The 13177-nt window shown below is 50.4% G+C and overlaps 1 protein-coding gene across 1 annotated transcript; it reads left to right on the top strand.

The window, feature by feature from the left end:
- Nucleotides 1-251: 251 nt before the first annotated feature.
- LOC149357726 (anaphase-promoting complex subunit 10-like) lies at nucleotides 252-12956 on the top strand. The gene is made up of 4 exons (XM_089577962.1): nucleotides 252-559; nucleotides 3905-4011; nucleotides 4099-4261; nucleotides 12577-12956. The coding sequence occupies exons 2-4, from the start codon at nucleotides 3909-3911 to the stop codon at nucleotides 12860-12862; spliced, it is 552 nt and encodes a 183-aa protein (XP_089434088.1). The 5' UTR covers nucleotides 252-559; nucleotides 3905-3908; the 3' UTR covers nucleotides 12863-12956.
- The last annotated feature ends 221 nt before the right edge of the window (nucleotides 12957-13177 follow it).

Raw genomic sequence — 13177 nt, forward strand, 5'->3', positions numbered from 1 at the left:
CACTCGTCCTCGCGAACGAAATGACATGCGTGAAAAGCCTTACGCATCGCTCTTTTCTTTGTTAGCATTACGCGCAGCGAACGAAGGCGAATCGGTTGCCGAGCGGACGGCTCTCGCTTCGCGAAACGCCGCCATGTTCTACGCTGCGAGGGGGGAAGGCTGGGGACTGCTAGGGATCTAGGGCGAAGTCGTTTTAGACTAGCGAAAATTCTGCCGCTTTTTCGCCATTTCTCAGCATGAGTGAACTAACCCACGTTTTGTGCGACCAGCAGAAAGGTTTCTCGGCGCCATTGAGAACGGAGGGCTCCTCGTGCACTCGAGAACGCGTCGTCATCGTCAACGGCTTGGCAGCGACCAGCGCCGATCACGCGTGCGCTGAACTGACGAACAAGTTGAGACGGCGACGAGCGGCGCTCAGCCGACGCGCTAATACAGCGGGCGACAACGAGGCTTTGCTCGGAGGCTGGAAGAGGAATACTCGTGCCGAAAGCAGCGCGCTCCGACCTTTGCCTTTCATTCCGGCTCGGCGGTGCCCCACGCTTTGCAACTGAGTGGAGAGGTGAGCAGAACTCGAGACATTTTTGCATCTCTGCGTAGACTTTAGACGAGCCCATGGAAACATCGTAGTTCTTTCGGAGTCTGCACGTTGAAAACGTTAAAATCCTGTATCACTATCACCATCCTGTTTTTTGACACTTGCATAAAGTGCCAGTATTGTGTAACAAAGTATGCAGCAGTTATACCTGCTCTCGGTATGGGGCACAAACTTGTAGGCTAATGAAGAGTCGAAATTGAGGTGAGGGCAGCCCCCGCGGTGGCTCAGTGGTTATGGTGCTCGTCTGGTGACCCGAACGACACGCGTTCGATCCCGGCGGCGGCGGTCCAATTTCGATGAAGGCGAAATTCTAGAGGCCCGTGTACTGTGCGATGTCAGTGCATGTCAACGATCCTAAGGTAGTTGAAATTTCCAGAGCCGTTCACTACGGCGTCCCTCATAGCCCGAGTCGCTTTGGGACGTTAAACCCACATAAACCAAACCAACGAGTTGAGGATAGCGCAAGGAACTATGGCAGGAAAAATGATAAGCGTAAGGTTGGGCAGTAAAAGAGCACAGTGGGTCAGGGAAGAGACGCGAGTTTAGTGATATCCTAGTCGATATCGAAAACAGAAATGGGCAAGGGCAGGCCATATCTTACGAAGGCAAGGTAACCGTTGGTTCTTCAGGTGACGGAGTGGAATCCAAGAGAATACGAGCAGAATCGCTTTATTAAGGCTAAAGCCTTTAATGGTTTGGTTTGGTTTATGGGGTTTAACGTCCCAAAGCGACTAAGGCTATGAGAGACGCCGTAGTGGAGGGCTCCGGAAATTTCGACCACCTGGGGTTCTTTAACGTGCACTGAGATCGCACAGTACACGGGCCTCGAATTTCTCCTCTAAAGAAATTCAGCCGCCGCGACCGGGATCGAACCCGCGTCTTTCGGGCCAGCAGCCGAGCACCATAGCCACTGAGCCACCGCGGCGGCGAAAGCCTTTAATGCCTCACACTGTCGTGGGCAGGGGATGCTAGCCAGTGTGTTCGAGTTCCGGCGAAGTCAAAAAAAACTTTATTGAGACTGGGAATCGAACCAGGGCGTTTTTGAAATTCAAGGATAGTCGCTGCCATTCCGCCACGAACACGGTTTGAGCATGAATAAAGGCACATCTAGTGAAGGCATGGGTATCGTGAGTCAAATAAAACAAATGAAAAATAGTAATTAACTGCTAATTAATGACGCTTAAGCTTCACGTTTAGGAGTGGAACGCGACAGCGTGTTGTAGCGCTGCCAGGCAGCGGTAGACACCCGTCAAAACGCGGACACATCTGCCGACACGGCTGCTAACGACGGTATGAGGCATTAAAAACTTTCACCTTAAAAACTTTATTAAGACTGGGAATCGAACCAGGGCCTTTGGCACTTCAAGGGTAGTCGCTGCCATTCCACCAAGTACACAGTTTGAGCATGAATAAAGGCCGATCTAGTGAACGCACGGGTATCGTGAGTCGAATAAAACAAATGAAAAAATTGCGAGTATGAAAAGAAACAAAAATATAAAGAAATTAGATAATAAAACACGAAAAATATTAGAGAAAAGGCACATCCAGTGAACGCACGGGTTTCGTGAGAGAAATAAAACAAATCAAAAAATGCAGATATGAAAAGAAACAAAATAATAAATAAATTAAACTATAAAACATGAAAAATATTAAAGAACACAGACCGCGTGGTCGAGAAGACGCGCAGATTCGCGGCGGCGGGACTCGGAGGCAGACTCGCCAGAGGAATAGACCGAAGAGCGCAACAGCCGTGAAAAAAAAAAAAAAAGAGGAGAGGGGAGAAAAAAGAGGAGGAGGAGGGGAGCGGAGGAGGAGGGGCGGCGCTGCGAAGAGGGTTCTGGGACGCCAACTAGGAAAGAGCCGAATTTGCCTCTTGTCAGTTTTTTAAAACGCTAAATATTTGCGCCAGTGTGTTTATTCCGAACGAAAGCTTAATTCCTTCTCGAACAAGTACAACCCTAGCAGGAAAACGTATTTTATTCATGCGGTGGCCAAAATAATTCGCGCTTCGAGAATACTCAGAGTCGTTTCTTAAAACATTCTTGCTATAGCTTTCAAACATTATTTTTAACTCCTGAACAAATTTTTTACCTAATTTAATTTATGATAAGTTAGACAATTTAGTCAAAATGTTTCTTCCAAAGTTTGGTAATCGCTGCCGTAGTGCGTGCTATCAGGCTGAAAGGCTAGCTAGCGAAAAAAAAAGATAAAAATCTTCTCTTGTTGGTGTGACACGATGGGAGTCGTTTCCACACGTTCACGGTGAACTTCTGAATTAATTTCTGAGGCATAGGCAGTTATGTGCTGCATTTTTATGACTACCCGATTATGAGTCATCACTGCTCAGAGCGTGAAGGTATATTCATGATGTCTGTTGTGCTTTGAGTCTCTTTGCTGAAATATCAGGATACAGCGTTTCGACGTGAATAGCGGTTCTGACGATGTGGCAGTTGTCGGATACAAATTAACACCCCCACTGACCGCTACACAGAATTTCTTCATAACAAAAGGTAGCCGACTTTTGAAGGTTCTTGAAAACGAAGTTAGCAAAAGATAGACACCAGATGAAATTATGACTTAAGAATTTTGATGCATGTGGTTTTGTTTGGTATGGCGAAACATAAAAAAAAACGTTTTCGTTTACTGTTGTGATTGGTCAGCGGAGTAGTGCAGGACGCCGTGGACCATGGCCGTTATTGCCAATTGCTGTTTTCAAAACATGTATCCTACTAACGAAGGGATACCATCATGCGATGTTGCACAAAGACCCAATCGCCTGCGTTCAGTTTAATTCTGTTTTATTCGCTGAATTGACGGCGTTTTTAAGTTTTAAATAAATTTAGTGGTTGCGGTACTATTTTTGGTAACGGTTGAAAAAATCGCTAGCGTTGAAGGGTACGTGTTGCGTATGGATTAAGAAGTACCGTTTCAGAATAAATTGCCCCGTGCCGGGAAGAGGCGCAGATGCGACCACGAGCCATCCAGAATCATCGCCTTGTTATCTCATCGCTTACAAGGCTGAATACTGTGTGCGCGCGGACAGGCCGTGTTGCCGTTTTGCGCGCTGTCGTTGTGCCGTGGTTTGAGTTGTGTCATGTATTTTCGCACTGCGGCCGTAAGCAACCCATTTGCTCCTGTTCACGGTAACGGTATCCGCCCTGCAAGCAAGGGCTTCCGAACCGCATGTCAGGCAAATCTACTCACCCGTGTGATCCTGACTATACAGTGCTCGCGTTTAAGGCGGGCGCTGGGGAGGGTAGGAGCTTCCTCCTGGTTAACCCTTTCCTTCATCCTCTCTCGTCTTATTAGGACCATGGACGCTTCCTCTGCTCCAGACCCCTCGAGTTTGGAGAGGCAGGGCAATGTCCGCGAAGTGGGAGCCCAGGCTGTGTGGTCGCTGTCGTCCTGCAAGCCTGGTGAGCTATGAGGCGCCTCCCGACCGTCACGAACGGGGAATTCTGGCTGCCGATTCTGATGCATCTTGTCAACGCACTTTTTCGCAGGATTGGGCATCGATCAGCTGCTAGACAAATGCCTTGATACATACTGGCAATCGGACGGGGACCTACCGCACGAAGTCAATATACAGTTTCACCGCAAAACGGCAATACAGGCGATCTATGTCTACGTCGACTACAATCGCGACGAGAGCTACACACCTAAAAGGTACTACTTGGCTTTTGTCACTCTCAGCGGCATATAACTAGTTCATGCTGTTGCACAGAACGCAGAAAAAGCCGCCGCGCTGGCTCAGCGGCGATGGCACTCGCCTGCTGACCCGAAAGACGCGGCTTAGATACCTGCCGAGGCGATCGCATTTCGATAGAGGCGAAATTCTAGAGACCGGTGTACTGTGCGATATCAGTGCACGTTAAAGAACTGCAGGTGGTAGAAGTTTCTGAAGCGTGTCACTACCGCGTCCCTCATATACTGAGGCGCTTTAGGACGTTATGCCCCCACAAGCCATAAACCAGAATGCAGATTTTTTTTTCCGTACGACTTGGGCGTCGAGATGGGTCACGTAGTTGCCGGGCCGTTTGGTGTCAAGGTGATGTTTGCCACGTCTGTTTTGAGCCCGCAAGGGTTCTCATCCAGGAGTGCGCTTGCGTTTCTTCGTCATCGACTTCGAGTCCAAACGCGACGCCGCTCTCAATCATCATTGCAATGCGCCGCTTCACTAACAAAGGTGTAGTGCACGACAGCGCCTCACCGAGACTGTGTTTTCTTCTCGAATTACTGCGCCTCTGCGTTGCATGCCATATCGGTGCCTGGAATCATATGCAGGGGAAGAAAAGCCTCTATGCGCTGATATTCAGGCTAGCACCTGCAGGTACGGACGGACGCTCCACAATGCAAGAGGTGTGCAGTTCGGTGAACGCTCATGTGGCCCGGAAATTTTCGAACCAGGTTCCAGCTACCTTAATGCTGCCGCATCCTACGATGTCTGTCGGCATAATTTTTCGAAGGAAACTGCTCGGGGTCTGGCATCCGCAATCAGCGTGGGTGAAGGTGCTCGGCCGCGACGTGCGGTGACAGAGCTGCATGCACTTGCTCTCAAGGCTCTCCACTGGCGTGAAAATAAGTCTTTTTACGCTATGTTTAGATAGGGGAGAATGCGTACAACTGTACAAGAGACGATTCGTCCTACAGTGTCTGGAAATGGAAAGAAAATGTTTACCGCTTTGGGTGGGGTAAGGTTTATATATGAAACGCTCCGTAATGTCTGCTGTTCCTGTATTTATTTGGCCCACCGCGGTGGCTCAGTCGTTTTGACGTTCGGCTGCTGATATCGAGGTCGCGCTGTGGAATCCCGCGGCCGCATTTCGCTCGAGTAGGAATTGAAATCCGGCCGTGTGCTGTTCATGTCAATCCACGTTGAAGAAGGCGGTAGAAATTATTCTGGAGCCCTCCACTACGGCATCTCGCGATGATCACGTGCAGCTGCGGGACGTGAGACACCACATATTATTCCACTGTTGAAGCAGTTCAGTGGCGTAGTCGTGTCCGGCTCCTCGTGACCTCTTGGCCAGGAAGCACGATCAGCTGGAGTAGTGTTGTTTGCTTCCCTCGCTCTGTCAATCCATCTCATCAGGTGCTTTACCCATGTCCCGTTGGTTTCCACCTTTCCCGGGACCAAGGCCTTTTCTAATGAATCCTGCCCTCTCATTGTGTGGCCAGAGTACTGGTGCTTTACCTTCAGGATTTCAGGTTGCAAGGAACGCTTAGGGGTTGAGAGGTGGATGAGGGAACTGCTGTGATATGAAAGCAGCCAGAATTTACTTAAATCAGGGGAAGCGCAGAGGATCTTTTTTCAGGTTGTGCTACACGAACATACTCAGAAACAAAAGATTTAACAGCTGCCGTCGTAGCCCAATTGTTTGCAGGGTAACGAACGGACATGGTTCCTCTACTTCCGCCTTTTCCACAAATTTCAGTGTGTCAATTTCCCCGCTGCAGTACCAAGGAATTAACTATTCAGTAGCAGCACACTTGTTTAACCCTAATAGCCGGGAATATGAAAGATTTTCGAATTTACACCCTTTGGCCTTTTGCTCTACTGCCTTTACCTCCCATATTGATTCATCCATTCACCGTACGCGACGTGCGAACGTCGCTGGTTCGAATCCCTCCGGCAACATATCCTCTTTTATTCTACTCTGTACTAAGCTATCGTTCGTGTTGATGATTATGCTTTAAATTTCGCACTTTGATCAAAGCCACCATTTTAAAAAATTCCTATGCTTTGCTTAATTTGACTGATCATTATTTAGTTGCACGATGTCGTTGCGTTTGTCTATTTTCGCACCGTGGGTTCTCCGGAAAGCAACAGATAAGGTCGGAAGGAGTAGCGCACTTAAAAACGTAAAATCTCTGCCTCTTCCGTAACCAAGAGTAGAGTAAGCATGAAATGTTTACGGGCATAACACGAAGCGTACGCGGACACGACGAGACGCAGGCCTGACAAGAATGTATGTGCAGCGCGTTCGTAACTGTCTGAAGTGCGTAGAGGCGAAAGCGTTTTCCGCACCGCCGCCGCGGTGGCTGAGTGGTTATGGTGCTCGGCTGCTAACCCAAAAGACGCGGGTTCGATCCCGGCCGCGGCGGCTGGAATTTCTTTGGAGGAGAAATTCTAGAGGCCCGTGTACTGTGCGATGTCAGTGCACGTTAAAGAACCCCAGGTCGTCGAAATTTCCGGAGCCCTCCACTACGGCGTCTCTCATAGCCTTAGTCGCTTTGGGACGTAAAACCCCCATAAACCAAACCAAACCAAACGTTTTCCGCACCAATTTCCCTATGTGACTCTGGGGACGTCACCACTGGATTACGTCGCACATAATTGATGACGAAATAATGACAAATCACTAAGTAGTGACTAATTACTGATTAATGACCAAATACCAATTAATTACTAATTAATTACGCTTAAGCTTCGCCTTTAGGAGTGGAACGCGACAGCGTGTTGTAGCGCTGCCAGGCAGGCCGCGGAACGCCACCACCCGTTCGGTGCGATGCCTTGCCCTTTGAACGCGACGCTTTTTGAGGAAAGGAAATTACGCAGTAATTCTCTGTCATCTCAGTGCACACCCGAACTGCACCGTACAGGAACGGCGGAACGCCACCACCCGTTCGGCGCGATGCCTTCACCTTTGAACGCAACGCTTTTTGAGGAAAGGAAATGGCGCAGTAATTCTCTGTCATCTCGGTGGACACCCGCACCGCACCGTACAGGAAGGGAGGAACGCCACCACCCGTTCGACGCGAAGCTACCGGCGCTTGTATGCCGGTCCTGTAGGAGGGCTTAGAGAGTCTCGTTAAATCTTGTACGGTGCCCGGATGTGTGGAATTCAGTGCCCGGATGTTAACTCTCGGTCTCGGCGTGACGTCACCACACTGCCGACAAAGGGAGCTAAAAGCATTTCATGCTTAAAACGAAAATTTTGGGGTATGACGGACGCAGCAGTGGACGGCTCTAGGATAGTTCAGACCACCTGGTCTTCTTTAACGACATCGCACAACACACTGGCGTTTGTGCATTTCACCCGCATGCAAATGCGGCCGTCGCGGCCAAGATTTCATCCCGCGATCTTGGGATCTGTGGCCGAGAGTCAAAGCCACTGATCTAGCACTGTGCTCTCAACGCAATTAACGAAAAAGGGAGTTGCAGGAAGGATGAACAGAAGCCGAAGGTGCACTGTTAGACTTTAACGGCGAGAGCCATTTTACAGAGCCCGCCCAGAGCTGGGCTCCAGTCTAACCCGACACGGCTGGCGCGACGCCCGAGCTATAGCCCAAGATAGGCTCGAACTGTGAAGCAGATGAGTAAGATAAGAAAGAACTGACAAGAATGCGATAGTGGGGGCCAGAATTAGCGCTACACAAGACTCGCCTGGCAAGGCTGCGAAGCTACCGCGCAGTTTAAGATAAGAAAAAGCGGATAGCGGGAGCCAAACCTAGCGCGATCCTGCAGTGCCAATACGCGGCAGATGTTAAGAGGCATGGAATGGTGCTGTGATGAAGTTGCGATGTTTCAGGTAAGAGGATTACGTGGGTTCGTATTTTTATTAGTGCTATCGCCGACGAAGGAGCTTTCGACCGCCCTCACGCGCAGCAGCGTAAAAGTCGTCGCCGCCGCAGAGGACACCCTGTCGAGCGCGCTGCCGAGCGGGAAGTCGATCGGCGCCGGAACCAGAGTGAGCGTGGGCGTCTTGCGAAGAGTGCCCGCTAAACACTTCAGGAATGTGTGCCAGTAAGATGCCTTGTGGTTCTAGTTGAGTTAGTTCATTCTCAGGTCTTCAGAATTCTCGACCATTTTGTGTCGTATTTGTGTGCGCGAAAAAGTTTTGTGAAACGTGCGCTGTGGGCTCGCGTGAAGGCGCAACCTCGCTGACCTGTCAGCGCAATTCAACCGGGGCCATCTTCAGCCGTACGTGGACAACCCGCAAGTGCTTGTGGGCGACTTTGACATAGAAGCGACGCATGAAGACTCTGTAGAACGAAGGAGCGACTTCAGCCGGCCGCTTGTTTCGGACGCAGCAGATCCAACGACAAAGAAGACATGTACGAGGTCTGTTAGAAAAGTATCCGACCTTTGGCCGAAGAAAAAAAAAACTGGCATAACTGGAGCGTTAGAAAGCTAATAACCTTCGAAGTAGCCTCCTTGAGGCTCCATATGCATCTCCCAGCGGTGCTGCCGTTGTTGGAAGTATTCCGAAAAGACCCTTTTCGGAATGGAATTTAGCTCTGCTGTCGTTGCAGCCATAATGTCCTTTCTTTTCTGAAATCGCGCTCCTTTCAATGACCTCTTGATTTTAGGAAACAGCCAGAAGTCGTAGGGGGACATATCAGGAGAGTAAGGAGCCTGTTGAACTTCAGGAGGCTGGTTTCTCGCCAGAAAATTCTGAATCAAATGCGAGGAATGTGCAGGAGCAATGCCGCGAGGGATGCGCCAATTTCTTGTTGACCTCAATTCCGGTCTCTTGCGCCGCACAGCACCACGTAGGCGATGGAGGACACCCCTGTAGTACTGTTTAGTCATTCTTTGACCCTGTGGGGTGCGTACTCGTGGTGTGCCACACAGAGGGAGTCAAAAAAGCAGTCAGCATCACTTTGACATTGCTGCGCACTTGTCGGGCCTTCTTTGGTCTTGGTGACGTGGAATGCGTCCTCTGTGACGACTGGGATTTGGTTTCCGGGTCGTACCCGTACACCCAAGACTCGTCACTAGTGATTACGGCGTCGGTGAAGTCAGGATAACTGTTTGTGGAATCCAGCATCTCCTGTGAGACTTCAACACGAAGCTGCTTTTTCTCCACCGTCAGCAGCTTCGGCACGAATTTCGCCGCAACTCTCTCCATGGCCAAATCTTCGGTGATAATGGAATGTGCAGAAAAGTTGCTGATGTCCACCTCTTCCGCAATTTCTCGGATAGTCACACAACAGTCCCGCATCACCACAGCGTTCACTTCGGCAATTACCTGGTCATTTCGGCATGTTGATGGCCAACCGGAGCGTGGCTCTCTCTCCACGGATGTGCGGCCGTCTTTAAACCAGTTGCACCAGTGCTTAATCTGTGTGCTGCTCATAGCATCATCACCGAAAGCCGTCTGAACATTTCGAATAATTTCCACTTGGCTATCTGCAAAATTCTGGCAAAATTTGAGGTAGTAGCGCTGCTCCTCTCGCTCCGCCGTTTTCCTTGCAGCAAAAAACCGACGAGAGCACTGCGCACTCCCTCACTCAAACGCTGCTTCCCAGCCACTGACGCTATCGGCAGGCGGGAAAAAATTCGTGCATGCGCACGAGGGTTCAAGGTCGGCTGCTGTAAGCGCGCTTGTTTCATGTCCATCAGGTGTTCGCAAAAAAAAAAAATAAAGTCGGATACTTTTCTAACAGACCTCGTATTGACTTTCACTCACAGCGTACATGGAGCCGATTAGGTCGCACTTCAGCGACCACAAGGCCGTACTTATGGGCTGTTAAAAGCAGCGAAGATAGAAGGTACAAAATACCGACTATCTTTTTGTACGTTCTTACCACAACACAGCGCGCCTGTTTTTTTTTTTGTTTTTTTTATTGTAACCGTTCTGCGCTGTGTATACGCAAAGCACCAATGTAGCATAGCACAGCGCGCAGGGAACACGATTTCGGCGGAAATTTATGCCCTAATCAACGAAGGTTCCCAGTGCCTTCCTTTATTCGGAAATGAGGCAATTGTGCGTGCAACTGAAGACCAGTGGCTGATATCCGAATTAAACAGCGTGAAAGTCAGAGTTTCGACCATTCCTCGTGGCGAAGCGACAACTGCTGTATTAATTGGCGTGCACAGGTCTCTATAAAGGGGGGACGAAATTCATGGTAGTCCCTTTCTGGGTAGAAGAGGACAATTGAGGGTAAAACTGCCGCCCTCATGTTAGGACACCTACTGGCTGCCCTCTTTTGTGCACGCCTATGGCTGTGTTGCGCCTCTCTCTCACCCATGTGTGTCCCCACGCGCTTTGACGCACGACCAAAACTGTGCGACGAATAACGCCCCTGAATAGCGAGAGGAAAAATCGCCGAGTTTATTGCCGCCGTTCGCTTGCAACTCCGCGGCCCAGCTGCACGCCATATCGTGCGCAAGTCAGTAGCAAAGGTAAAAAAATGGGCTATAAAAATATAACTTAGAATTTCACACCAAACTTTGACCGAAATGTGACTGCATAGGTTCCCAATCATTTCACGGCCCGCGCATAAAGGACACATGCACCGCGCATCTTCCTCGCGTACTGGAAGTAAATTGTCTCTGCGACGTGTTTGTTGCCTCTATCGGTGCATAGCAGAGATGGCGCCAACAGCGACAGGCGTTGTATGCGCATTTCGGAAAAACTTAGCGGACGACGTTCGTGCTGGCGTGAGCTCTCGGCGCACGCGCCTATTCTCATTGGTTCTGGAGGCCCATGCCGTGATAAGGCGTAGATATACCACCCGGTCTGCGGTCCCACTATACTCGGTTGAACGTGACTGTCGCAATGTCGCGCAGAAGCCGTATTGTCTCTCACACGCGTCGCACACATGATTAAACCCATCCGCTGCGAATAGTCGGCATTGGCAGCCTTGTTGATAAGCCGCTGCCTCGCTGTTACATTCAATGCGTCGCGCACGTGCCTTCGGGATCGCTTAGGTGCGCTTCCTGTGCAGCTTGCCATTCTCGGTGGCGCTTTTGTTCGGACTACGTCCCTCGCCAATACACACTGCGGCTCACAGTTGCCTTCGCGTGCTGCAGTGTTTTTGTGGTTAGGCGATGGCGTTAAACATGGTAACTGCGTGCTGTTTAAGCTTGCCATTAATGTTCCGTTCGCGCAATCCACCGCTAGCACTGACCTTCGCGCCTTGGGTGCGCGCATCCCACAGCACACGCTGCGCCCCGGCGCGTTTGTTTCCTGCAGCCGTTGGTGTTCTTCAGACAGGACGCACTCGGGTGGAATTGTCCGTTTTCTTTTATTCACGCCACACTACGTACTGAGTCGACCACACTTGTCTAGAGCGCTCGAGCGGTGTGCTGGGGAGCAGATTAAGTTAATTCTTACCGCAGCTGCTTTGCTGGGGGTACGGTGCTGGTGCCTGTGTGGTGCACATGTCTATTAGGCTTCTCGCCAGCGCAAGTATCACCAGTGAAAGTCAATGCCTACTTCAGAATTTCACTTTATTTCCACCGGACGGCACCGCTCGAGCGCTCTGGACATGTGCGATCGACTCTGTATTTCATTCTCGATTCTCTTGCTCAGCAGAGCACGCACGGAAGCATGAAGACTAGACACAGAGCAATGCAATTCACCTCGTCGCTAGAAATTCTTTCCTCCAATGCTGTGGAATCTGCTCCGGTCTACTTACGCCTCCGTTGTCTCCGCTACTCACGTCACATGCGGCCTCTTCAGTTCGCCCTGTCGCACTCCTGCGCAGCTGTTATGCCCAAGAGTGCAGTACGGTTCAGGTGGTCGCTGCGTGATCTCCACAGTCAGGCCACTCCTCTGCCCCCCCCCCCCTCCCCTCCCTCCCGACACTCCTCCGCAACTTCGCGGAATGCTCCACATTCGTACCAAGAACGCATCTTCTAGGCTAAAGAGGGCGGCCGCGGTGGCTCAGTGGTTATGGTGCTCGGCTACTGACCCGCAAGACGCGGGTTCGATCCCGGCCGCCGGCGGTCGAAATTTTATGGAGGTGAAACTCTAGAGGCCCATGTACTGTGCGATGTCAGTGCACGTTAAAGAACCCCAGGTGGTCGAAATTTCCGGAGCCATTCATTACACCTTCCATCATAGCCTTAGTTGCTTTGGGACGTTAAACCCCAATAAACCAAACCAGTAGGCTGAAGAGGCTGCCCTAATCAGCTAACGCCAGTCAAATTCAGTTTGCGCCCCACATTGCTGATTTCTGTAGCCCCATGAACGAAAGTACCCGCATGGTATAACAGTGTCAACATTTGGTCTGACCTATGTTTTCAGGATTGCGGTGAAAGTGGGAAGCACTTTCCACGACCTGCGGGTGGTCGAAACTGTTGACCTGAATGAGCCAGCAGGATGGGTGCACATCGCAACGCAAGACTCGGCTGGCCGCCCTGTCCGCGCCTTCCATGTGCAGATTGCAGTGTTGGCCAACCACAAGAATGGCCAGGACACCCACCTGCGGCAGATCAAGTTGTACTCTCCTGTTCAGCGAGCCAGCGTCAGCGTCTTGCCTGGCGTCAACTTCACGAGCGCTGAATGCATTGCTTTCAGCTGCATCCGCTGAGAGATCAGCGTGTAAGAATTATCTGCCTTGATAATGATAGACCTTGATGACATTCTGTACTGATTTAAGCTCCTTAAAGCGATTCGTTTCTGCACCCGTGTCGTGTTTTGATACCTTATCTTCTCAGTCCGGCTATTCTTGTATTATCTTGCTGAAGGTCAACTATAATTGACTGCTCGGAAGAATTGTTACGTCGTTACTATTCGCTAAAAGGGAAGAATTCCTGGACGTCAGCGCTACCTGTACACAAACCGCTACCTCGTGTGCTTGGTTGCCCCAGGTATTGTTCGTCAACCTGTGTCCGGCGAGGTATGC

This window comes from Amblyomma mixtum, chromosome 3 (genome assembly GCF_055824585.1).
Source record: "Amblyomma mixtum isolate Tamu chromosome 3, ASM5582458v1, whole genome shotgun sequence".
Classification (NCBI taxonomy): Eukaryota; Metazoa; Arthropoda; class Arachnida; order Ixodida; family Ixodidae; genus Amblyomma; species Amblyomma mixtum.